This window comes from Trachemys scripta, chromosome 5 (assembly GCF_013100865.1).
Source record: "Trachemys scripta elegans isolate TJP31775 chromosome 5, CAS_Tse_1.0, whole genome shotgun sequence".
Taxonomy (NCBI): domain Eukaryota; kingdom Metazoa; phylum Chordata; order Testudines; family Emydidae; genus Trachemys; species Trachemys scripta.
In genome coordinates, this window is record NC_048302.1 from 69,016,278 (window position 1) to 69,044,026 (window position 27,749).

Here is a 27,749-nt window from a genome sequence, read left to right on the forward strand (position 1 = left end):
GCACCCCTCCTCTGCCCCAATCCCTTGCCCTGAGCCCCTTCCTGCACACCGCACCCCCTCCCACACCCTGCACCCCAACCCCCTGCCCCGACCCTGCATACAATTTCCCCACCTAGATGTTTGCCCACCCCGGTCTAAAGCTATGTCTACACTACCACTTATGTCGGCAAAAACGTTGCTCAAGTGATTCAGATCAAATTAAACTGTCCCATGGCAAAGAGTGCAAACTAATTTCCTTTTATTTGTAACCAGAGTCTAATTGCATTTGCTCAGGTTTAAGTTTTCAAAAGTGCCTAAGTCAATTTACTCTGACCAAACATTAGTTAATTTGCTGGTGCAATATGATTTTAGGGTTCAGGAAGTGTTGGGTTAAGAGGATTCTGAGTGAAACACTTTCTGATCAATACAGTTTGAAATGTGCACCTAAAAATAGCATATGTATAGTATATGGTTATGAGCACAATAGCAATGGTGTAGTTGAAGTAAGAAGATAATTTACTGTACATACCAAGTATACCATTTTTAAAAATTAACTACTTTAATTCAAAGTTCTTTCCCAGCCAAATTTAGCAAGGACTGCTGTTGTCACTCATGTCTCATGTCAAGTCAAAAGTTATGTAGTTCATCCCTGAGCTATTTCAAAAGTTGATTTATTTGCTAAGTAGAAAAGCTATTCCCTCCGCCAATAATTCAAAATGACTGAACAGAATTTGTTCAAACCTTCTTTTAAAATTCACTTTTGGAAAAGTTCTGGTGTGAGAAGATTCAGCACAATTTTGAGGATGTTATGGGAAAATGAAGGGTGGTTTAGCATGGAATTATCTTCTTCAACTACACTATTGTTACTGTGCACATAACCATATACTATAGCTGCATTGCAATTTGGAATAATAGTCTTTTTATATGATATTGCCTGTCATAAAAAGGAGTTAATAGGTTGAACGAGATAATTTCTAATTAAACTATAGCTTTCTGCACTCCCTATCAAAAGGCATGTTCTGAGGTCTTTTGGCAATCTTCTATTCATGTTTTAAATACCCAAAGCATTCATACCAACCAAGGAAATATACACTGTATTGTGGCTTGCTCCTTATATGTCATTATGAAATCCTCTTTTAATAAAGGTGCAGATTTTTTGAAGGGTACTTTTAATTTGCTAGATGGTTTTCATTTGCGATCTTCATACAGCTTCTTTTATAAGCTCAGCCAGCCTCTGAAAAGCCTACAATGAAAGCAAGATGGTTAATGTTCATATCCCAGCATTAGATAAGCAGGCAATATGCTAAATCTTAAGTAGAATTTCTGAAACTATTTTAACCACAGGGGAACCCAGCTGTATGAAGTCTTAGAACTTTATTGTAAAGCTTCGTGTTCCCTATTCAATTTGATATTAATAGTGCATTAAGTGTTCAAGAAAGTGAGGAGAGCTTCCACTTAAATAATCTGGCATGTTCTTTCAACATAAAAAATTAGAAGAAAAGATGGAGTTCTTCTGAAACAGAAGGACAAATATATGAGTCGACAAGAGTACTGTTATGTCACCTCATGGCATCTATAATCTAGTGGGCATTAATGAAGCCTAGCAGAAGGATTTTCATAACTGCAACAGTAACACAGAGGGGTATAATCTCATACAGGAGAGAGAAAAGGAGGAAGAGAGGTGTTATATATCATGTGCAATGCCAGCAAGATGCAATTTGACTAGAGACAATATGATTGTGAAATTCTTTAGGTAATGATGAAGGGATGACCAACAAAGGAGAAGCATAACTAGACATCAGCTACACACCTTAATGACTGAAGTAAAGTAAGACCAAAGACATGGGAAAATTCTCAAGGCATTTGAAACAATGGAACGCTATACTCTGGGCAGCTAATTGCTCCCCACTCCCTCTATACAATGATGTGTAATCAATCACAAATAAAACCATTATATCCAAGATGTTCTTAAATAACACAGATTAGTTCCGAAATCATGAAGTATAGAGAGACTGAATTAGAGGAGAGACCATCTCCAATGTGCTACTGACTACTCAGGAGAAACTGAATGTGAGAATAATGGGGAAGCCTGATACTGGTCATCTTGAGCTAGTTTAATAATAAGGAATCGGTACACAGAAAACAGTGGAGTAAAGGGAATTAGATTTGAGGATGGCAAACTTTGGGAAATAAGACAGGTGGTTGCTCCTATTCACACTAAATGAGTAGCTACACTTGCACTGACTTCAGTGACAGCTGCATCAGCGAGTGAGATCAGATGGGAATAAGTAAAATTGAAGAAGGCAGGTGCATCTTAAGAGACACTAAAGATTCAGCACACTACAATTCTTCTAGATGAGAATATGTGCAAGGAACAGTTAAGGGAGTTTCAGAAGTACTGCTCAAACAGTACTTATCAAAACAAACAAACAAACAAAAGCCAACTGGAAATGGAAAAGAGAGAGATAACTATACAATATCGAGATCTGGTTAAAACGTGTAGGGAAAAAGTAAGGGAGCAAAACAACAATTACTGCACGAGGAATATTCTTTTCAGGAACGTACAGCAAATCATATTGCACTCACCTGATCCATCTGGGCTGGAGAAGACAGAGAGAAAGAAGCTCTGACATAAGAACTAGGAACTGAGCTATCAATGTTAAATGCTCCCCCAGGAACCAGTAATACCTAAAATAAATTGATTAGCCATTTAGTTACAAATTTCTTCTTAATTTAAAAAAATATTAAATAGCTCATTGCTGAATAATGGTCTCACAAAGAGGGTTAATCCATTCCTTCCTTCCAAAAAGGGAAGGCAGACTACAAAAACTGGAATCAAATATTTCACAACAAAAAGACAGAACCTAGTTATTTGACTATAGGCACGTTCTATCTTATCATTCTCGTGCTTTATAAGTATCAGAGAAGTAAATCTCTAGTTTCCTTTCTGACTCATAAGCTGATGTCTTTGCGTAACACTTGTCTGTACAAATTATTGAATAAACTACACTTAATTTCTCTTATTAAAATAGAAACAATGGATAGTTAGGCTAGCTCTCTCTCTATCTGTTTTGAGGCTGAACTAAACAAACATATTAAAGATGTAGATTAACCATGCAGATATTTCATTAGTAAGGAGAGTTATTAGAATATGTTACTATATGCCTGTTCAAAATTTGCAGTCCTAATAATGCACAGTTGGAGTTGCACTCAAATAGTAGTTTATTTAACCCTTCCCTCCCACTACATTTTAAGATCAGCAGACATTTTTCCTACTTCTTTCTGCAAAGCTTTTTCCATGATCAGCTGTTGTGTGTCAGAAACTCCCTTAATTTTAATCCATAGAAACATGCCAGCAGCAGGAGCATGCCAGTCTGCCAGACCTGGAGAGAGAAAACAGAAAAATCAAACAAAGATACGCTCTGTGCCTTCTGCAATGGATACACCAAACACACCAAGATAGGGTGAAATCCTGCCAACAATGAAGTCAGTGGGACTTTTGCCAGTGATGTCAATGGAGCCAAGATTTTACCTGCAGAATTTAAGGTCCCCCATGACTAAAGTAATACAGATGTAATTCAGTAATGCTGACACTACTTTGTTCTGTGGTATTTTTGAAAATGGATGCTCTGGATTCTCTCTCAGTTGGATTACAGACTGCCCAATAGGTAAACTGAAGGTACAATGGTAGGCTGATTTCTGAAAAAATAACTAAACACATGTAATCAAAACATCCTTTTTAAATGCCAGCTCCTTTAGTACCATAATTACCATAAATGCAATCTTAATGTGTTGCATAATGTAGACATGGTTAGAAAGAGAATTTTTTTTTCATTTTTTAGTTAAAATGTTATGTTTTTCCACATAAGAAAAGAAGGGAAGAACACAGAAAGGAATCTTACTGCTTTAGTCGGCAGTTTTACTGTACACATTCCCTTGTACCTCGAGGCAATCTTTGATTGTTTTTTGGCAGGACAATAATCCAAACACTCCTGATTTTTTTGGCTCCAGCTTTATTGCATGTGTACATTGTATGAATATGCTGGGTTGTTTGTTTCACTTGCCATCTGCCCCTATTCCTATTAGGTACATTTGATCATTACCAGCAGCTTAATTATAAACTACTCTATAGAATAAAGACCTCTCACAGAATACTCCAAAGCCTCAACTTGCTAGTTATGTCAATCTTCATAAAGTAAGAAGCCAGTTACTTCAGCAAAAGGAACATTTTCATGCCTTTAGCCTTTTCTGCTAAATGGCTTTACCAGATTTATTTTAATTCTTTAGTTTGGCTGGATAGGTGAAGGTGAAGATACTCTTACGGGCCTCACCACCATGTATCTGAGCAGCTCCCAAAATTAACAACGAAAACTAATAAAATTCTCTTTCCTCTCCATGTACTGTAGCAGCTTGAAAGGTAGCAGAATTGCAAAAGGTATTTTTGTTTTGTTTTCTCCTTTTCTCTCACCCTCACTTCCCTCTATGACTAAACTGTGAGAAGAGTTGGTCAAATAAAAGGGGTTTGCATTTGGTTCTGAGTGCAGTGAGGCCCATGGTCACTCTTCGCTCTTGAGGGAGTGAGTTCCATGGGCAGAGAAGAGGGATGTTCCAGTGCTCAGGATGCTAGCTTGGGGCGTGGCTGGGAAACCCGGGTTCAGTTTCCAGATCTAAGGTTATGTCTACACTAGAGACCTTACAGTGGCTGTACCGATGCAGCTGCGTTGCAGTAAGATCTCTCACGTAGCTGCTCTATGCCGACGGGAGTAGCGGTGGCTATGTTGGCGGAAGAAGCTCTCCCGCTGACATAGTCTGTGCACACTGCCACTTATGCCGGCAAAATATATGTTGCTCAAGGGGGTGTGTTTTTTCAGACCCCCTGAATGACATAAATTTTGCCAACATAAGTGGTAATGTAGACATGACCTAAAACAGGCTTCCTGTGTTCTCTTGGGCAAGTCACCTAGATTATGTCTACACTGCAGTAAAAGATGTATTCTTAACTTGGCTAAAAGCAGTAAGGAAGACACATCAACTTGGCTTTTAACTCAGGTTAGCAGTTTGAGTTCAATCCCAGGCTTCCCTATAGGCTTTAGCTCGAGTTGTTAATCTGAGCTAAAAGCCCAATTGCTGTGTTTTCATGGGTATTTTAAGTCAAGTTAAGAACCTGTTTATTTATTTATTGCAGTGTAGACTCTCCCAAAGTTTCTCTGGGCCTCAGTTCCCCATCCTGTAAAACGGGATAATAATGCTTCCTTACCTCACAGGGGAACTGTAAGGGTAAAGATGGTGAAGCTCTCAGATACTATAAAAATAGGGGCCATATAAATACCACAGATAGATGGATTAGGTCCAGCTCCTGTGAAAGTTTCAGCTCCTGCTCTCACAAGTCCCTACCGGCTGACAGGTTCATGGTTCCAGTGGAACACAGCTGCTGCTGGAGATCTTGGTTGTGAAGGGAAAGGCAATCTCTTAGATAGCTACTGCCATGCCATGCTGGGCTCTGAATATCAGGACTCAGGTACTGATATTGACTGTGTTATTGTATCTCTCTATAAATACATCAGAGAGATAAATACCAGGGAGGGATAGGAGTTAAGTTCAGTGCCACTGTGGACACAAGAACAAATGGCTATAAACTGACCATCAACAAGGTTAGGCTTGAAATTAGACAAAAGTTTCTAACCATCAGAGGAGTGAAGTTCTGGAGCAGCCGTCCAAGGGGAGCAGTGGGGGCAAAAAACCTAACTGGCTTCAAGACTGAGCTTGATAAGCTGATGAAGGGGATGGTATGATGGGACTGCCTATGATGGCATGTGGCCCATTGGGGGCTGTAAGTAGCAAAAATCCCCAACTGCTGAAGATGGGATACTAGATGGGGAGGGCTCTGAGTTACTAAAGAGAATTCTTTCCCTGATATCTGCCTGGTGGGTCTTTCCCACATGCTCAGGGTCTAACTGATCGCCATATTGGAGGTCGTGAAGGAATTTTCCCCCAGGTCAGATTGGCAGAGACCCTGGGGTTTTTTTTTTGCCTTCCTCTGCAGCCTGGGGCACAGGTCACTTGCAGGTTTAAACTAGAGTAAATGGTGGATTCTCTGTAACTTGAAGTCTTTAAGCCATAAGTTGAGGACTTCAGTAACTCGGTCATAGGTCTATTTGAGGAGTGTATGGGTGAGGTTCTGTGGCCTGCAATGTGCAGGAGGTCAGACTAGATGATCACCCTTCTGACCTTAAAGTCTATGAAAATCACGTTACTCCTTTGCACTGTGATTAACTATCACCACCTGTTACAACCCTGACAGCTCATCATGCACTATTTGTGCAATTCTTTTAAAATGTTTGTCATTAAGGTACAGCTTTATACGTAGAAAGAGGTACTGTAAATAAAAAAGTACTGAACGTACTGCACTGAAATAAATGTTGTTTGCATGGCTGCCTGACACAGCAGCATAGGGAGACTTTCCTCTGAGTACTCCCTCATTTCAAATAGTCTAGAAAATAGGAGCATCAGATAATCTTAGGTTTGGATATTCAAAGTTCAAACAAAAGGGGAAAAAAACACCCAGAACACCTTTGAATTGTCCATGTTGCCTATTTATCACTTAATTCTGCAGATATACCTTAGTGATTGTTCTTGAAAATGGAATTGATTAACAGGAGTCAGAGAAAAACAGCTTGAAAATATAAGCTGTGTTTGCATTCACTAACCTTTTAACCACTTGTCTGCTGCAGCAAGCATTGCATCTCGCTGGACCCTGTAGAACTCCACAACCCTGGAGACAAACAATTCAAAAAATTTTATAGATAGATATAGAGAAAGATCCTATCTGAGCTAAATCCACAAATGGTTAGGTACAAATAACTTTATACAACTGCCATATGCCTATTACAAAACTGTGCAGCTTATCTTATGCTGCCCAATGCTGTGGGACCTTCAGATAACAGATCCTAACGTTGTTCCAGTTCCCTGTGATGCTGGTAAACCAGGTGCCAGCTCTTGCCAAGTTTGTAGGTGTCAGCTGAGCACTGACAAAGTCATAGCTGAAAACCAAACCAGCTCATCTGTTTGCTAATTTTGTTCAAAATAAGTATTAGTCTTATAAGAATGTATTTAGTGTTTAGACTCTATGAAATGCCTGTAAGTAGCTGCATGCATTAATATCAGTTGTAATGTCTGTATCCCATGCTATAAGGAAATGTGTAAGTTTGGCTTTATAACTTTGAAAATGTTTGCTCTGAACTTGTGAACCCAGGCACAGGAATCATCCCCCCCATACCTATTCAGGAGGCCTCTCAAGATTAAACCAGGCATTAAGGAACATCACAATACAAAGGATTGGTGGATGGTTCTATCACACCTTGGAACTGCTACATGCAAGGCAGTTACTCATGGGCTGGAAGGCTAAGTGTAAAAGATAGTCACAAGAAAATTGTTCATCTCTTTACTGTTTGAACACACAGGGCCAGGGACACTAAACTCAGGCAGAGATCCCTAGGGGCTACCCTGGGGTCCGCCCTGAAAGACATTTTGAATTGACAGATTAGTACATCTCTGTCATCTTTAGAAACCATAGATGGCAACTCATTTGTGCATATGTTTGCTTGCTTTAACCTGTAAATAACTCTTATTTCTTTTTCCTAGTTAATAAACCTTTAGTTAGTTTATTACAGGATTGGCTATAGGTAAAGCTATGATTATGCCACGGCGGTCACGGAAGTCACAGAATCTGTGACTTCTGGAGACCTTTGTGACATTGGGGCACCACTGCAGCACAGCCACCGGCAGTGGTAGCAGTGGACCCTCCAGCAGCATCCCAGCTGCCACGTGTGGCAGGGGACCCCCACAACTGACCAGCCACCACCGGCGCTGCCCCCCAACTGCTGCGGGCAATGGAGGGACTCCGGCAGCTCTCAGCCATGCAGTTGGTGGGGTCCCCCCAGCTTCCAGCCCTGCAGGGCAGCGGGGGGACCCTGCAGCTCCCCAGCTGGCGGCGAAGGGACTCTAGCAGCTGCTCAGCTACCGTGGGCAGTGCCCTCCCCCCCAGCTCCCAGCCCTAAAGGGCGGCTGGGGATCTCCCCCAGCCACTGCGCAGGGGGCCGCAGCTCCCAGTCACTGCATGCAGCAGGGCAGTGTGCCGGAACCTCATTTTGTCAGGGATGTTTTTAGTAAAAGTCAGGGACAGATCACGGTTTCTGTGAATTTTTGTTTATTGCCCTGACCTGTCCATGACAAAATCGTAACCTTAGCTATAAGCACTGTTTTTGGTGTGAGATCTAAGATACAGATTGACCTGAGGTAAGTGACTGGTCTCTTGAGACTGGAAGCAACCTGAATATTTTATGTGTTTGTGTGTCAGTCAGGGCTGGCTCCAGCATTTCTGACGCCCCAAGCAAAAAAAAAAAAAAAAAAAGCCGTGATCACGATTGCAATCGGTGGCGGCAATTTGGGAAAATAGAGGGAGTGAGGGACCTGCTGCCCCCGAATTGCCGCAGATGCCTCCCCTCTCCCTTGGCCGCCCCAAGCACCTGCTTGTTAAGCTGGTGTCTGGAGCCGGCCCTGGTGGCAGTGACCATTTAACACTACGTCCAGCTTGTCTGGGTGGCAAGATAGACTGGAGAGCCCAAAGGGACTGTCTGTGACTCCATGTTATAGTGATCTGGGAGTTCACATTTGTTACTGGGTTGGTGAAATCTAATTATAGAACATACCACTAGTTTGGGGTGTCTGTCCTGTTTTTGACAATCTGACCTAAGGCAGGCACTAACGGTCGTAAGTCACTCCAGACAGCATGACACTCCCTTTAAACATTATACTTAGAGACATGACAGTAATTAAAAGAGAACCAAACCCCCATAATATAGTATATTGAATATAAGGGCACTACCTGTCTACGTGCTCCAGGAAACCCTTTTCTCCCCACTGCTGAAGAAGCTGTGCAATCATAAGCTACAGAAATAAAACCGACACAGTAAATCCCATTCTTTAAACAAGATAGTCAGCCACAAAACAAAAACTTTTAAAAATGATATTAATATAATATTAAACATCCTGCAAGGGCAGAGGTCACATCCTTGGACTCTTGGAGCCATCTCTTCCTTTACCTTCAAAGCCCTTGGTAATACAAAAAGTCCACCAGGAAACCGGCAAAGGGCCATTAGGAAGCCGGAGCTATAGCAGTCCCATAAGGAAATGGAAATATTAGGGAGTCTGAAGGAAAGAGGAACGGATAGGGGAAGACAAATGTGGGAATTTGGAAAGGAAAGGGAGGGAAACATATACAGCTTTGAATTTAATACATGTTTATTTCCTTTATTAGTCTCCCCACTTTTATTCTATCTCCATGGTGAAATTGGGGAGCTGAAAAGAGGGTTGGGAGTGCAAAGTCTAATTTAAGCTCTGGGCAGAACTTTAGGGCTGACTGTGATAGAGGGGGGGCAGGGCTCAGGAATGGGTCAATGATGACCTAGTAGGCAGGGGGAGAGGGGAGGATATATTTCATTCTACCCTAACACACCCTTTGAGCACTGTCTGGAAGGGAAGGGGCAATAGATAGCATGCTACTTATACAGCACCAGCAGTGTTCACCAGTTCGCCACACTGACTTACAAGCACTGCACCAAATAAAAATTCCAAATCCTCTCCATTTATTGTGCAGCTCTTCAGGGTGGGATTTTCAAAGGAGCCTAAGGCCATAGAGCACACAACTCCCATTGATCCCTAACTCCGTTAAGCCTTAATAACCTATTACATAAAAGTAAAGAGAGGCCTATACTTTGGAGCAATGTAGAACACCCTCCGACAAACCTTGGTCTTCCTCTCTGCGTTGTTCTTTCTTCCCTTGGAAGAATTTGTAACATAAATTTTCCTGAAAGCCATGCTGAAAAAATGGCTAAGGATTATAAAAGCCTTTTTGCCCCTCCTCCCAGGGAGTTTGAGAAACCATTTTATTTTTATAAATACAATTCGGGTAACACCTTCCCAATTCTCGGAGATGGCACTTGCCTGTGTGAAAGTGCTGGTGTGCATTGTTGAGACTTGTATATGCAGAATAACTCTGTCAATAAGTGGTTTGGGGCCAGTTAAAAAGCCTATTCTCAACCTAGGGGAAAAGAAGAAGAACATTACTACATATACAGTCCACTAATCCTTGAAATTATATCAGCAGAGAATTTGAGCCAAAATATGGCTATCGTCCAAACAGCAACTATGGAAAATTGGAACCTTAATGGATCTGTTCCCTGTGTGTATTCAGAGTCACATCTGCTAATTCGAGTTAAAAGGGAAGAGACTGGCTTAATAATCATGAGATGATTTTTTAAAAATGTTCTTTGGTTATTACAATTTGCCTTGTAGTTTCTGAGCTTTTAGGGCATACGTGGGTCACATTTTTAAACTTTTCTCTGCAATCATAATGGCTAGGGAAAAAAAGCAAGCTGAGATTCTCACATCACCACAAGTTTACAAGAGCGAGTCTATCAAACACCAAATAGTGTGAAGTTGGCAACACAGTGTTTACTATATTTACTTCCATTTAGCACTGCTAGTAAAGAGAATGAACAGGATTGTTTTTGTGTTCATGCACTAAAAGAAGCTTTATTCATATTGTCAGATTCAAACAAATCCTTGCTTGACTCTGATTCCAGGTTGAGTTTGCAGTTAGAGGAAAATAAATGGAGTAAGTTTACACATGTCTTTGAATGACAAAGATGGAACTACATGACATCATTTTTTGTAGGGTCACTTTTCAAAGTGCAACCATATTTCCATCATATTACCTTCTTTTTTTATTTCATTAGATTCTCAGGGAGAGCTCACAACTCACTAAATGCGAGGCGAGGATTCATGTAGCTTGCTAAGATTCATAATGTACACTACAGCCAGAAAATTAGGACTGAGTGCAAGGAGTTGTGAGGAGTGGAGAACAGACTTGTAAGTCTTCAGCAAAAGATGGTGGTTGAAGGAAAGGTGTAAAGCTAGAAGAGAAGGTGCCCAGGGAAAGAGCCCTGTTATTTCTCGTGGACTGTAGGAGAGAGGATGACAACATGCCAAAAAAGTTCTGAAGGAATGGTCAGAGGTAGGGACAGAAGCCAGTGTTATGAAAGCCAAGGGAAGCGAGAACATCAAGAACCAGAGAGGAGGAGTCTAACGCCTCCATCATGGCCTTCTAGTTTAGGGAAAACTGAGGACAGGTTGTATGTAAGGACAGGCTGTCATAGGAGACAGTGGCTTCAGAGGCTGCCAGAAGGGGAGTGGGCTCCGGTGACCATGTATTACTCTGTGTTTGCACAGTGCCTAGCAGAGCAGGGCTCTACTCTTGGTTGGGCCCTAGGCCCTACTGTATTAAACATGATTAATATGTGACTGCCAGGACATGGAGGTAACAGGAGATGAGCAGGTCGTGAACAGTTGAAGATCTCAGTGCACTTTGCGACAGCGGGTAGGTCACTATTCGCATATTACAGATGGGAAAACCAAGGCACAGAGAGGCTGAGTGACTTGCCTACCTTCACAAAGTGAAGATGCAAACTCAGGACTAGAATCCCATGTCTCTTGACTCTGCAGCCTGTGCTAACCAGCAGGCGACAATCTGAAACAGACCTTACCCAGAGGAGAGAATTTTAGAGAAAGAGTCAGTCCTGATAACTCGACCATCAACGTCCATTGAGAGGAAGGTTGGAGCCCAAGGCTTGAAAGAAAAGAATGAGAGTTTAAAATTCAACTAGCTAATAAGGCTTAAACCAAGGCTTTACTTATTACTAACACAGACTTCAGCATTTCTTGACTCAAGGAGTGATGCATCATATGACAAAATCCTGGTTTTGGAGATGCACAACTAGTATCAAAGTCCAGTACCTGCCTGACAAATAATTGTTTAGAGTAGCACCCTATTGTGGTGTGATGATAGGGTCACCTGAATGTCAGGAAAGAGTCAATCAGAAATTCCTTTACCTCTAACCCCGCACAAATGCTAGGTGCTGGAGTTTCTACCAACTATGATAGGAGGTCAGAGCCAAATACCCAGCTCTCTGTAAAAATACTTTTACTGAGTGGAGGGGAATATGTTCTTTAATGTTTTCCCTAAGAGGTGCTCCTCAGCTTGCAGTTTCCCTTTAGGAGAAACTGGAGGACATCCCTCAGAATTGGGGATTTGGTAAGATCACCCTCCTGAGTTCAGCACAGATTCTAATTCCCAGAGCAGAAGTTCGGCTACTATATTGACAATTTCTGCATGCCCACATGCTTATAAGAGTTCCACGCAGGCATTCAGTTCTGGTAGCCCAAGCAAACCAGACTCCTCCTCACCCCCAAAAGGAAGGGGAGAACCTTGTTACAGAAAGAAAAATATTAAACTGTACTCATTCCATCGACCTACTCAGCAGCCATTAGCTGCTAACGGAGGGGTGTTACTCTCTGTAAAAGTTGATCTTAATCCTGAAGTTATGTACTTAAGTGAGGGCCAGGTCACCGCCCCCACCCAGATCAATGTATGGAGGAGACCCTGCAAGTGTGGATCTGAGCACCCTCCCGCTCCCACTGTGTGTCAGGGAGGGTGGCAGTTGCCTTTGTGGCACTATTCTCCCTATTCCCATGACCAATCTCCATGGGTTGAGATCTGCACAAGGAGAAGGGGTGGAGGCAGGGGGGCTGCATTGGATGAAGGCAGAGATTAGAAAGAAAAGGCAATACAGCCTGTATGACTTCTCCCATGCCTTGCATCCCATTCCCTCTACAATGGAATGCCCTTTTAAGGGGTATATCTGTATGTGCCTGAGGCAGCCTTGGCTCGGAGGCATATCTGCTAGTACAGCCCCAATGGAGTCAATGGGAATTTTCCTCACTTAAAAACTGAAGAATTCGACGCACTGTAATTGACAAGGACTGATGCAACATGATGGCTGAAGAGGCATGTAATTAAAAATGTCATGACTGAGTGTTTACTAGTAATGCTTTAATTTAATCTGACAATCTACTAAATACAAGTAGCATGTAGTTTGAGCCACAGTTGTCCAAGTATTAATTCTTTTCTGAACCCAAAGAAATATTGATACCAATCAGTACAAATGACAACTTACCTTATCAAACTGAAGAAAATAATAAGGATCATCTTCTATTACAAGGAAATTATACTGTCTTGCAAGCTAAAAAGGAAATTAAACCCCCAAATGTAAAGGTTTATTGAAATGTAATAAAAATAGTCCCTATGTAATCCCAGTTATTTATATTCATTGCCCTGTAAGATGCTCTGTATTCTGCTGATTCAGCACACACACATCACGTCAAGAGTCGCCTTCAAATGCTTAATTTACCAACTCATGTAACTGCAAAAGTATGTGAACTGGTAAAAATAGCAGCTCTAATTGGGCCAAATTTTGAAAAACTGAAGCCCGGGTTCCATGTGCAATAATGTGCCTATATTTGTGAGCATGGTTTGGACCGCTGCATGCAGAAAAATTATGTGTTTCTCACCTACCAGTTTGAATGGCAATTTTGGACACATTTGTATGCATGGACCTTAGATCTCATGCTTTTAAAACATGGCACTTTGAATATTTTCTCTAGCCAGGTGGTTACTTAGAATGTTAACTGATTTCTATGTAATTTAATTAAAAAAAAAATGCACTGAGTGCAAGAGTTATATTATACATTTTCTTTTCTTGTTATACAGAATCGCACTTCCAAAATAGGGAGTAGTAAAAACTACCCTGCATCTCTATCGGCATGTGATCCTGACAGCTACCTTCATTGTGTTGTCAATGAGCACATCTGCCTCCTGTGTCCCTTGCGGTTCTAAGGGTTGCTCCAACTTCTATCTCATTAGATAGAGTTGGTTTTTATCCTTGTCGAACACCTCTTTAGGCTTGTACCAGGGCCCAGTGAGTAAACATAACATATAAGTCAGCACAACGGTTGGTATGGCTACAAAGGACTATAATTTACTACACTATACTCACTAGATCACCCCAATCATGCAGGAAAACCAATACGGGAAGGCCTGGGAGAAGTGGCAGGGCACACAAGAGGTTGATATAGTAATGGGGCATGAGATTTTTAGCAACATTTGCTATTCAGTTGCTTACAAAATGTGCTGGCTTTGCAGTGGAATTCCTCAAACTGAAAACCCTACATTTGTCCATTCCCTACATGAAAGCTGTGATGTCAGGCTCTCACTGCATACCTGATATATCTCCTTTTTGCGGTCAGTAGTCAATGAGGTTCCAGTGGGATTGCCACCATTTGGAATGGTGTACAGGAATTTGGGAATGTTGTTGTGCTTTCTGACATCTTCTGGGCTCCATCTGGAAAGAATTTCTTTCAGGGCTTTTGGAATAATACCGTATTGGTCACTGGGAACATTGATTATGTTGCAGCCCAAAGGTTTTAGCTGGGGGGAGGGGAACAAACAAAATAGGAGACAAATCTCAGTCACTGAGTCTGTAATTCTGAAATTATGATTATGTCTCTGATGTTACAGAACTTCAGCAATGCAGTATCTGCCCTTAAATCTAGATTGAACTAGATAGTTATAAACGAGTTGCATTGATTTCAAACTTGCTTAGCTCATGATTCAAGGGAAAGTTTCTCTGAACACATTGTATAACCCTCAGAATGTAATTTAACTAGATCACCCTGTGCTCCCAATATTTAAAACCAGTTATATAGACTCTGATAAATCTTGGTTGGTCCAAGATAAACTATTACTACATGCCTGCCTATCAGGCACATAGCATCACATCTGAGGAGCCCAGGAGTTCGTTGTGGATTCTACTGCAATGGGATCCCTCACATTTCAACACTCCAATGCAAAAATACAGATAAGCTTCAGGTCTCTCAACAGTGCAATAATCAGAAATGCAATTTCAATTGAACTGACAGAACTATAACCTGCTCTGCCCTGACAAAGGGAGGAAGAATAACTGCTCTGAACGGGTATTATGTTCAGCAATGGGACTGAGATTTCAGTAATGTTAATGAGTGACATGGGACAATAGCGATGTGTGAAGTTATAGCAAAAATTAACAAAAGTCCCTGTAGTTTTATTTCTGTGGAATTTCTATTTTTGTGCTATTTAACCCTGTATTTATTAGGTTATAAATGAATTGGTGCTGAAACGACAATACCCTCAATATATGGGCCCATTGCATAATCAAAAGATATGTAAAAAATATAGTATACGAAACAATATTACCCAGATGTCAAGTGAAATATTGAGTGGTATAGGATTTATTCCAGCATTTCTCCCAATCTGTAACTATTAAGCATTAAAGGGCTATATTTAATTGCACAGGGTGCATATTGATCCACAAAAACTAGGTCATTTAAGAGTTACCTCTCTGACTTGCTCTCACATCCTGGGACCTCACCTACATACATGTTCCAGGCCCATCCCCATTTTATCCTACTACAGGCACAGAATACTAAATCAGGTCATTAAATCATTAAGAAAGAAGCGCACCATGAATCTAAAATAAGAGGAATCTCACTGATCATGCACTTGCATTTAGACTGACTTTATCAGAAAGATCTCATCTCATCTCTACTGTGGTTCTCTATAGAAACCTAGCATTACGGTGAACTGGGCTCCAGAACAAAACATTGTGTCCTGGGACAAACATTTGCATTTACAATTGTATTAGTTCATCAATGCCAACCAATTTAAGTCAGAACAGGTTCAAAAACTCTAGTCTGGATGAGGTCTTAGATGCATTTAGCAATAGTGAGGCAGCCCATATGTCTTAATGTAGATTTGTGTCCCAAGGTGATGATCATTGTAACTTTCACAACTTTTCATACTGAAACACTACTCACAGCTGCTAGAGTCCCAGGATAGGTAGGTGCGTCCAAAAGGATGTTGTCTCCAGGGTTAATAAGCATCTCAAACACCTACAAAATGGGAAGCATTTACTTTACAAGACTGTATGATTTTACTGGACATTCTGCATACTGCTGCCGGCTCTAATGGAACTACACATCCTAATTACATATTAGTGTTTCCATCACCATTTAATTCAATGTAAACTCTGCTAGGTAAACAGTGAATGGATTTAAGTTCCACTTTGGAAGCCAAACAGAGAGATACAAGTCAGAGGAGAAGAATGCCAGTTTCAAACAGGACAACTCTGTCTTCTGGAAAAAAAAATACTGACATTTAACAATATTCTATCACAATACAAAAGTTTTTCAATTATAGAAAGGGTCGTGTGTGTGTGTGTGTGTGTGTGTGAAAGAGAGAGAAGATCACCCAATTGAAAACCAACTTACTCAGAACAATATCTTCTTACAAAAATATCTTATTGCACAATAAAAACTACAGTACAGCAACCAACTCTAATTCGATTGCACCACTACATTTCAATACAGGATTCTTAAAATCATTTGCTATAGAATTATGAAAGTAAATGGAATAAAATGTCTTATGATATTCTCTCTTTCTTTCATAATAAAGCTCCTAGACATTTGTGTAGCCATGGAAGACCATTAGAGTCTGACAAAGTTTTGTCCCAACTTCCATTTACTTTCTCAGATATGGTATTTAATATATCATTTCATTAATAAGCCACCCTTAACAACTGTAATCATAGAGTAGGCATGCCTTTCCTATACAAGGAAATAAAATTCAAGTGATTGAAAGCAAACATCTATTTAAAGCAACAAGTAATTACATTTTACAGAAGCCACAATGTATTCTGCTTTTTGTCTTACTTTGGACAAGCCTTCCTGGCTGCCGGTGGTGACACATATCTCCATTTGGCCCTGATCAGGACTGTAGTTGGCAGTGGGAGGATTGTGGAGACTCTTCTGTAAATCCTTTAGCCAGGACAACAACTCAGGAATTCTGAAACACAGATTTTATTTCTCATCATTATTATCCTGATATTTTGTACTGCTAGGGTGACCAGATGTCCTGATTTTGGGGTCTTTTTCTTATATAGGCTCCTATTACCCCCCACCCCATCCCGATTTTTCACATTTGCTGTATGGTTGCCCTATGTTCTGCTCCTTTAAATCCCCTTCAAATCTAGCGTACATTGCTACCCAAATTATATGTTTCTCTTTCTCTGTTATTTAGCAATATAGATAGGTAAAGGCACTAGTTTAAAATATTTTCTCTCAGATAATGAAATGAGAGAAACGTGTGTGTGTGTATGATTTTACTGGACATTCTGCATACTGCTGCCGGCTCTAATGGAACCACACATCCTAATTACATATTAGTGTTTCCATCACTGTTTCCATCACAGTGTGTGTGAGAGAGATAAAAAGCCCTTAGGGACCAGTGTCTATAATACAATAAACAGTTGACAGCCTCTGCAGAGAGATTGTCAACAAAGGACTGAATGGGCACTGAGGCTGAATTTCTGTCTCATGCATTGAGGTGATCCTTTCAGATCCAGGTATGGCAGGTGTGACTTGTATGGCCTCTGTCTGTAGCTAGAGGTGCGTGAATAAATGACTTTTTTTGTTTTAGTTTGCTGGCTGAACCAAAAAAGTTGAAAAAAATTTGTTTTGGCTCAAACAAATTTTCATTTTGTTTGAGTTTTTTTGAACCTTTAAAACTAAAACTGAAGCAACATTTGAAACAAGAAGTTGTTTCAAATCAAAACATTTCATTTAAAAAATGTCAGTGAAACATTTTGATTTTTTTCAGAATTTTTTGTTTTTGACTGAAACAATTAAACAAATTCATACGATGTTTTAGTTAACCCGAATCTATGCTTTGGGGGGAGGGAGTGGGGGGAGTTTTGTTTAAAAATCTTTGCCCAACTCCACTTGTAGTACACTTTATGTAGACTAAGGGCCAGATTTTTAAAGGCATTTAGGTGCCTGAAGATGCAGATAGGTGCCTAGTGGGATTTTTAAAAGCACCTAGGTGCCTAACTCCCAGGCGCACACCTAGGTACTTTTGAAAATCCCACCAGGCACCTCTATGCATCTTACAGACCTAAATACCTTTAAAAATGTGGCACTAACTCCCTACTGCATTCAATCTGGGCTGTTACACCAATACGAAATTGGGGGGCTGGGGGAAACAACACAAGTGGAAAAAAAGTGGTTGGCATCTGAAAATAAATCAAAACAGTGAATGGATTTCAAGCTTTCCTGCTCAGTACAGCAGTGTTTTGAAGAGGCACTTGCAAATCTTGTGTCACCATTTTAGCAAAGTAACATCACACAGTGGCACAAGGACCCCAATATAAAGGACCATACATGAGTTTTCATTCTGCTCTGAAGAAGGACTTCAGTGTTAGGCAAAATACAAAAATCTAGTGTTTTTAGAGCAAAACAATCTCATGACAGAAAAAACAGTTAAACAATATTTTTAAGCCAGGTATAAAATTTCTTATTATGATGTACCCATAACTGTTAGTATCCCAACTAGTCCCTTTTCAGCAAGACAACTGTCTCACAAGTACTAGCTTTATGTTTAACACTTTATCCAGGAGGCAACGTTAACAGAACACTGTCATTTCAGAGTAGTCCTCATATTAAATAAATAATGAACCAATACTGTTATTTTAACACTCCTACAGTGGATGCCACTAAAACAAGCCATGTTTCCTGCATGGTGGTGTTTGAGTTTACTGTGATATCTGCAGTATTTCCTGTACTAACAGTGGCAAATATCATAGTTAATTTAACTACCCCAGACAATAAGTGGTGTTTTTTCAATGGTATAAACAGGAGCCAAATAAACCAGGATTTGGGGGGATATAAAGAAAATGCTTTGCAAGGCTGTTTACTTTGATATGCTGAATACTGTGCTGCAATACACCGGACACTGTCACAGTTACTGACTCTGGACTCAGGCCTCTCAAATATTATTTGATGTTAATCAATAAATATTGGTACTTGTCAATTCATTCCTCCACTCACAAATAATTAGTCACTTTTTCCACATATACAGACAGGGAAAATTATAAGCAATTAATAAAACATGTTTGTAAAGATCAATCATTAAAGCAGCAACTGTTATTTATTGTTATTCTTATAAAGTGTCTTCATAAGTACCCTGCTGAGGCAGAGTACTGGAGGGCTCTCTTCATCAAATCCTCCCCAATATTCACAGCAGTTCCATCTCCAGTGGTAATAGTGGCCATCTTAAATGGGAAAGTGTTGGGGTTCGGTGCCCCTCCAGCCAAGGAGATTAGTGATGGGGGAGACTTCTGCATCAATTCAGCTACAGTGAAAGATGAGGAAGAAAACTTCCATTACACATTAGCCTATTCAAGATATAACATTTCCCCTTACCCCATCTGTCCCTTCATTTCCTATAGAATATTTAAAGGAGACCTGCAGAGGAAAAGTTAATGCAGATTTGTGCTTGTTTGTACTCTTTGTTGGATAATGAAGTCTTTTTGGATATCAGGCATGCCAACATTTATCATTTATTTTCTTGGCTGACTCAAAAATACATTGTGAGCTTTCTTGGCATTAACTGAACAGGCATGGATGGTGAATCTTTAACAGATAGCTTTCCTTCCAGCTGTTTGAATTACATAGGGGTAAAATGAAAAGTTTTAAATAGTCTGAGTAAAAATTTCTTCCACCTCCTATTAATCAGGTTTTAATTGTTTGATATCTGTGATATCTCAATCCTGCTTATTCTCCAGTTTTCAGTAGTGTAATCCAGCAGAATGGGGTATGTAAAACCCAAATTTTTACTGGAAAAATTGCAGGGAAAGTTACCTCCTCTTAAAATCAATCAATCTATAAACAGTTTTTTTTACTCCAGTCTGGATTGCTTTTCTAATCATTAGAACAAGCTGTTTCTGTAACTATAATTAGTTTTTAAACTTTTAACACCTAATATCTTAATGCTATACTTTGTGGGGGAAAATGTTGACAACTCTTATTTTTGAAAGCAACACATTTAGTTTAGTTTGTTTACTGTTTACAAGACATACCACATAATGCTCCTGTTTATAAATTCAGAAGTTACCAAAATACCACTTGAAGCAGGTTAATAAAGAGTATCTAGTTCAGAGGTGGCCAACCTGTGGCTCCAGAGCCACATGCAGCTCTTCAGAAGTTAATATGCGGCTCCTTGTATAGGTACCGACTCCTGGGCTAGAGCTACAGGCACCAACTTTCCAATGTGCCGGGGGTGATCACTGCTCAACCCCTGGCTCTGCCCCCACTCCACTCCTCCCCACACCCTCCCCTCAGCCTGCAGTGCCCTCGCTCCTTCCCCCTTCTTCCCAGACCCTCCTGCACATCATGAAACAGCTGATCGGGAGGTGTGGGGAGGGAAGGGGAAGCGCTGATTGGCAGGGCTGCCGCTGGATGGGAGGCGCTGGGAGCGGGGTGGGAGAGCTGATGGGGGGGCTGCTGACATATTACTGTGGATCTTTGGCAATGTAAATTGGTAAATTCTGGCTCCTTTTCAGGCTCAGGTTGGCCACCCCGATTTAGAAAAACAAAGAAGATCTAAATTTTACCTGATGTCATGCACATAATGCACACTGAAGTGAAATGGCAACTGCCAGCCTACACCCCAGGGAAGAATTTGACCACAGTGAGGAGGTGATGGGATGTAGTCTAAAAGCAGTTACAAGAGGTGTATATTTTTAGGCTCTTATTTTGCAACCGTCTCCACGTAGGCCTCAGCTGGCAGTACAGGAGCACTTTTTCCTGCCATATGGAACAATCAGCTATCAACAGTAGCGTGTGTAGCAGTGGTTCTCAACCTTTCCAGACTACTGTACCCCTTTCAGGAGTCAGATATGTCTTGCATACCCCGAAGTTTCACCTCACTCAAAAACTACTTGCTTACAAAATCAGACATAAAAATAAAAAAGTGTCACAGCACATTATTACTGAAAAATTGCTTACTTTCATTTTGCCTGTATGAAATTTTAATCATAGAATCATGGAAGATTAGGGTTGAAAGAGACCTCAGGAGGTCATCTAGTCCAATCCCTTGCTCAAAGCAGGACCAATTCCCAACTAAATCATCCCAGCCAGGCCTTTGTCAAGCCGGGTTAAAAACCTCTAAGGATGAAGATTCCAGCACCTCCCTAGGTAACCCATTCCAGTGCTTCACCACCCTCCTAGTGAAATAGTGTTTCCTAATATCCAACCTAGACCTTCCCCACTGCAACTTGAGACCATTGCTCCTTGTTATGTCATCTGCCACCACTGAGAACAGCCTAGTTCCATCCTCTTTGGAATTTGAAGGCTGCTGACTCATATCCAGCTTCTCATCCACTGTAATTCCCAGATCCTTTTCTGCAGAACTGCTGCTTAGCCAGTCGGTCCCCAGCCTGTAGCGGTGCATGGGATTCTTCCGTCCTAAGTGCAGGACTCTGCACTTGTTGAACCCCATCAGATTTCTTTTGGCCCAATCCTCCAATTTGTCTAGGTCACTCTGGACCCTATCCCTACCCTCCAGCGTATCTACCTCTCCCCCCAGTTACTGTCGTCTGTGAATTTGCTGAGGGTGCAATCCATCCCATCATCCAGACCATTAATAAAGGTGTGGAACAAAACCAGCCCCAGGACCGACCCTTGGGGCACTCTGCTTGATACCAGCTGCCAACTAGACATCGAATCATTGATCGTTACCCATTGAGCCCAACAATCTAGCCAGCTTTCTATCCACCTTATAGTCCATTCATCCAATCCATACTTTTTTAACTTGCTGGCAAGAATACTGTGGGAGATCATATCAGAAGCTTTGCTAAAGTCAAGATATATCACGTCCACTGCTTTCCCCATATCCACAGAGCCAGCTATCTCATCATAGAAGGCAATCAGGTTGGTCAGGCATGACTTGCCCTTGGTAAATCCATGTTGACTGTTCCTGATTACCTTCCTCTCCTCCAAGTGCTTCAAAATGGTTTCTTTGAGGACCTGCTCCATGATTTTTCCAGGGACTGAGGTGAGGCTGACTGGTCTGTAGTTCCCCAGGTTCTCCTTCTACCCCTTTTTAAAGATGGGCACTATATTTGCCTTTTTCCAATTGTCTGGGACCTCCCCCGATCACCACGAGTTTTCAAAGATAATGACCAACGGCTCTGTAATCACATCAGCCAACTCCCTCAGCACCCTTGGATGCATTAGATCTGGATTCATGGACTTGTGCATGTCCAGATTTTCTAAATAGCTCTTAACCTGAGGGCTGCTCACCTTCTCCCCATACTGTGTTGCCCAGGACAGCAGTGTGGGAGCTGACCTTGTCTGTGAAGACAGAGGCAAAAAAAGCATTGAGTATTTCAGCTTTTTCCACATCATCTGTCACTAGGTTGCCTCCCCCATTCATTAAGGGTCCCACACTTTCCCTGACCTTTTTCTTGTTGCTAACATACCTGTAGAAACCCTTCTTGTTACTTTTCACATTCCTTGCTAGTTGCAACCCCAGTTGTGTTTTGGCCTTTCTGATTACACCCCTGCATGCTCGAGTCTCTACTGACTTCACTAGCACTTTTTATGTAGCCTGTTATAAAACTAGGCAAATATCTAGATGAGCTGATGTAGCCCCTGGAATAACTCTGTGTACCCTCAGGAATATGAAACCCCTGAGTTGAGAACCACTGGTGTACAGTATGCATCTAGAGTCAGCTGCACAGAGTGGGGCAAGTAAGAAGCAGTAATGGAGTGAAATAGCCAAAGAAGTTGATAGGGTACAGGAGCTACTCAACATATCAATATGGCTGGTACGGTCTAGAGTAACTTACTAGAGTAAATGGTGGATTCTTTGTAACTTGAAGTCTTTAAATCATGATTTGAGGACTTCAATAATTCAGCTAGAGGTTATGGGCCTATTATAGGAGGGGGAGGGGGGGTTTCTTTGGCCTGCAATATGCAGGAGATCAGACTAGACGATCATGATGGTGCCTTAAGCCTTAGTCTTCTTCAAGTGACAGGCTAAGGCAATCAGAAATGTGAGGAAAGATGAGACTGACTTTCAGGAGGACTTCCTCTTGGATTCAATAATAGTCAATTATTGAATCCAAGAGGAAGTCCTCCTGAAGGTCAGTCTCATCTTTCCTAATAGTCAATTGAACCTGTACAACTAATAAAAATTCAGCAATAAAAATAACAGTTTAACGGCCACAACCCCAAAAGCAGGGGCATTGGCAGAAGTATTTTCTGGTATGAATTTAAAAGAATTAAACAGTGTTACTATTTCCATTTCTTTTCTCTGTGTGGGGTGGTTTCCACTGGGTACAATGCATATTCATTTTATAGATCAAAGGCAAATTACCTCAGCTACCTTTGCCTGTATCCATTGAAAGCAAATAAGACACACAGCATATTTGTTAGCTATGTATGTATTAGCTTATAATTGCCCACAGTTTTCTCGTAAGCCTGCTCCGGTATTTATCTGCAGTGTCATGGCTGAGTTCAGAAGACAGGGCAATATGGTTTAGGAGCTGTCAGTGAGGGGTGGCCAGCGTGTACTCACTCAGAAGTCTTATTGGAGATGCCTTTCTTGCTGCACTTACTGCAGTGATGAAATGAGAGTAATTCATGTCTATAAGACAAGCAGCAATTCAGATCATTAGTTAAACGGGACACAACGGGCTAGAAAAAGGAAGGAAAAAGGAAACATCACTTTTCAACATGGTTCATGACATTGGATTGTAAACACATAAAAATATCCATCAGTAAAAAACTTCTCCAACATACAATCTAACTGTGCCATTTAGTAAGATAATTAAAGTGCGGGAATATCACATTGTTAAGCTCACAATTTAATCGAATTAAAATGAATTCCCTTCATATTGATTCAAAATAGCTTTTTTTAAATGTTCTTAATGAATGTTTAGATGGCTCTTATTTTGGGGAGCCCATTCACAAACAATGTATAGTGGTTTTGTGCTCTCTCTCTCACTCTTTTTGTTTCTGCTGTAGTAGTTAACCAGCACTGTTTTGAGAGCCGTATACATTTTTGGGGAACGTCAACAATTCTGATGCAAACACACAAAAAAGGAAGTACCGGTAAGTAGCAGCTCTATATTGGGTTTATTTAAAAGACAAGGAGGGGAAGGGGAAAATAAAATTGTCAAATGAAAATGGACAAAAAACAAACTTCACATTAGAGAATGAAATGCTATATTTCTAAGATAATATACCACACAATGGAGAAAAGAATCTATAAAGCATTTCAGGTTATTACATTAAATAATTATAGTATATATATTCCAGTTGTTCTGGGATTTATTCCTCTGGGGTCGAGTCCAGCACCCAATAATGTCACCAGAAAGACTCCAATTGATTTCAGTTAGATTTGGATCAAATCCTTGGATTTTAAAATTAGTGTAAATAGCCATGCCACATTTATCAGGATAATTTGGAGGTGTATGAGGGAACGAGATGAACTGAATACTTCGCATATGTCACTGGTCCCAAAAACCAAAATAACTGTAAAGCTTTTTCTTCTCTACATGAAATAGAATTTTAAAGACAAATTACGAGTGTAGAAGAGTGACAGATATGAAGCAACCAAGAGCTCTTTCTAATGAGAATCCAGCTTTATTTTTTTAGTTGAATTAGGTATAGCATTTAAGTTGTCTAACTTATGCAAGCCATCACAATGTGTCACAACATTTGTCTGACTAGGAGACAGAGATGTGGTTTAAATAATGCATAATTAAGAATGTATTTCAAAATGTTTCAAACTGATTTTTCATTTGCCTTCAAAAGGACCTTACTACAGTAAACAATTTCCATCAGATGTAAAAGGCTGGAGGGAGGCAGGGAGGGAGAGAGAGAGAGACACCCACCCATTCAGAATAGCCAATAGCCCAGTGATTAGGAAGCTCTCTCTCCCACTCTCCCTAGATGTTTCGTGAACAATTTCAAAAGGTTTTAGTTTTGTTCCACTGCAGAAAGAAAACAAATTCCAAAACCTCAATATTTTTCCTGGTTAGGAAATACCTATCTGTTCATAGAGAACAAGAGTAACTAAAGTCAATTAGTAAGGATGGTGAAAGAAAAATTCACCTACTGGGCAAAAAATATGAAAAGTATCAACTAGCAATAATCGCGCCTCGGATTAACCTCATTGGCTACGATACTGCTTTTAAGTTTGGAGCAATCAAGTGTACATAGTTGTATTTATATTTTATAGATTACTAACACATAGCAATCAATTTCGCTTTAGTGAATGTCTTCCTGTTTGTAATGTTATTTCTAACTGTTATTTGTATTTATATGAAAAACCCAATTAAAATATCCTTTCATTCTTAAACTGCAGGGTCTCCTACTGCAGTAGAAGAAAACCTCCAGTATGCCCTCTGTGCTTCTGCATGCCAAAGCTCTCCAGTGTAGTAACAGGCATTGTTTTTCATAATCATAGGCAGACTGAATTGTATCTAGAACTTAAGGAAAATATTACTATGGACAGGTCCAGTCTTACAACTTGCTGGGTCCTAATCTGTCAGAGAGGGGAAGAAACTGGGTAATATGTTATCTCATCTTACTGTCTCCCAGCTGGAATGGAATATTGTGCCAGTCTGAGCCTCTCTTGCATTGTTTGTGTTTATGGCTTACAAGAGACAGAACAGAACCAAGACCAAAGAGATAGGACACTGTGGTGGTCCTCAATGCTGGAAAAAAAGAATTTTAGTATTCCTTAAAATTCTCAAACTTCCTTTCATCACCATGCAATTAAAAACTCCTGCTGCCCTATCAGACTACAAAAATCATCCTTGGAATAATGTGTGATGAGGTGCCTACCCCACAGAGGTGGTGAAAGGATTAATGTAGGTGAATTAACTCACCAGGCTGCACCTGGAGGTGGCTCAGGTATAATTAAAAGATGAGGCCCAGTTGGGTGATGCTATAAAAAGAGGCAGTCTGGAGTAGGTGATGTTGTAGAGAAAAATACCATAGTTACCTTCTTAGTAGTACAGAGGTCTGTGAGGCCTAGGAAGGCCCCTGTAAGGCAAAGAGGAAGCACTGAGTAGGAGGGTATAACCTGGATCTCTCTGAAGAAGCCCTCATGTGTGTGTTAATTTTTATGAAGAGCCCAAGAAGAGACTGAGGAGATGGCACTTATACTAAGGCTTCTAAACTGGAGCTTGGCATAGTAAGTGGACCTGGGCTTGCCTACCAGCTAGTGGGAAGGGGGTGTGAAGCCCTCTGATATAAGATGTTAAGAATAACTTCTAGTCTGAAGAACATGGTGTAAGGCCCAAGGAGCTCAGACCTGCAGCTAAGGATCAGATATAAGGATGCTGGATTGTCTGTTTATCCTGGAAGGGGACTGGCTGGAAGGCCAAGCTACAAGAACAGGTAGAGCTGCTAGACCATCACCTGACCAGAATGACTGTTGGCAGAGAGCTTCTGGAAAGGAAAGAGATACAATACTATTTCCAGGCATGGGTGGGGGGTGTGTGTGTCAGCAAGTAAGTCCATCTTCAACAGGTTGACATTTTTGTTTTTTGAAAGCTGCTAGGATTGACATTATTTTGATTCACTGAAAAAAATCCACCTGCAAACTTGATATCAAAAGCATGGTCCTAATTCTGCTCTCACTTCCACCAGTTTTCCAATAGTATCATTTGTATTGATTTCAGTGAGGTATTCCTAGTTACACTAGTGTGAGACCAGAATCAGTCGCTGTATGTTCTAGAAAATATTTCAAATAGAAATGTATGTGGCTAGTGAAATAGACTCTTCCTGCAGGAGCTAGAATTCATCTTTCCTCAGGACAAAAATATCACTTTTGAAATACTAGTCCAACTGTATCTGACTGTTCAGTATTACACCAGGAAAGAATACAAATCACTGTATCCAAGGAAGCAGGGTAGAATTCAGAAGTAAAATTAATGTTACTATCTAATTGCATGCAACTGCAGAAGCAACTGTAAGTAGTACTAAGCCTGTCAGTAACAGGGTAAGTCAAAAGGTAGGTGAATTCGGATGGTGATGGTCCGATCAAATGCATGTTCTGAAGTTATTATAAACTGTTCAACTTTCCTTCTTCTGGATTAAAACTTAATCCATATCTGGACTGATCCTAGTTCCACTCACCACCTCTGCAATGCATTACCCAGTAGGTAACTGACATGTATGACCTTTGTGTAAACATGTTACGTAGATTTCTGAGCTTGTAGTTCATTTTCTAGTCTACAATGCAGGCAGATGTCTTCTCTCTGAAACTGAACAGCACGGAGCTGGTAACTCTTTATATTTCCCTCTGCAGGGACTAAGCCCTGCTGCCTGCAATGGATTTCAGTGCTCCGGCGTCTGGTTGTAACAAAGATGGGGGCGCAAAGCAGGGGATCCTTACCGGGCAGGAGACTTGGCTCCCGCGGGCGGGCCGTGGCGGGTCAGGCTAGAGGCTCGCTCAGTGGCTGTTTCGGAGAGCGCAGGCGCCAGCGTCCCCGGCCCTGCTGCGTACAGCGGCTCCTGCAGCGCTCACCCTCCGCCTCCTGCCCGTGTCTGTCCCGACAGCAGCGCGAGCTCCGGCAGCGTCTAAGGCCGTAGGCCGGTGTGTAAGGTCGCGCCGGACAGCGGGACGCGGAGAGCAGCAGCCACTGCTCCGTCCCCACTAGCTCCGTGGCAGACGCGCGCACTGACCTTCCTCCCAGAGGCAGGAGCCACCCGCGGTCACGGGCCGCAGCACCTTCCCAGCTCGCGGGCAGCTGGGATCCCCGCTCCGCGCACAGGCTCGGGCCCGGATGCGGTCGGTGCAAGGTCGGCTTCAGCCGTGCTCCTGTGCAAACTGTAACGCGCCCTGGTGGGCATGTGCTGCTGAAGTGAAGCCCCGCTGAAGTCACAGCCCCCTGCTAAACGCCCACAGTGCTGCTGGCTGAGCG

The 27,749-nt window shown here is 41.3% G+C and overlaps 1 protein-coding gene across 7 annotated transcripts; it reads right to left on the bottom strand.

Moving 5' to 3' along the window:
• Positions 1-216: 216 nt before the first annotated feature.
• On the bottom strand, positions 217-27,749 carry LOC117878062 (kynurenine/alpha-aminoadipate aminotransferase, mitochondrial-like). Of its 7 annotated transcripts, none has more exons than XM_034771985.1 (14): positions 27,511-27,749; positions 23,387-23,455; positions 18,988-19,156; positions 16,681-16,813; positions 15,787-15,861; positions 14,156-14,362; positions 13,053-13,118; positions 11,583-11,665; positions 9,982-10,078; positions 8,864-8,925; positions 6,687-6,751; positions 3,256-3,362; positions 2,566-2,667; positions 217-1,222 (listed from the first exon to the last, which is right to left on the bottom strand). In XM_034771985.1, the coding sequence occupies exons 2-14, from the start codon at positions 23,451-23,453 to the stop codon at positions 1,181-1,183; spliced, it is 1,275 nt and encodes a 424-aa protein (XP_034627876.1). In that variant the 5' UTR covers positions 23,454-23,455; positions 27,511-27,749; the 3' UTR covers positions 217-1,180. The 7 variants fall into 7 exon arrangements, with proteins under 7 accessions (XP_034627876.1, XP_034627875.1, XP_034627873.1 ...); XM_034771984.1 differs by having other exon boundaries at positions 23,387-23,505; XM_034771982.1 differs by having other exon boundaries at positions 23,387-23,505; positions 27,221-27,749.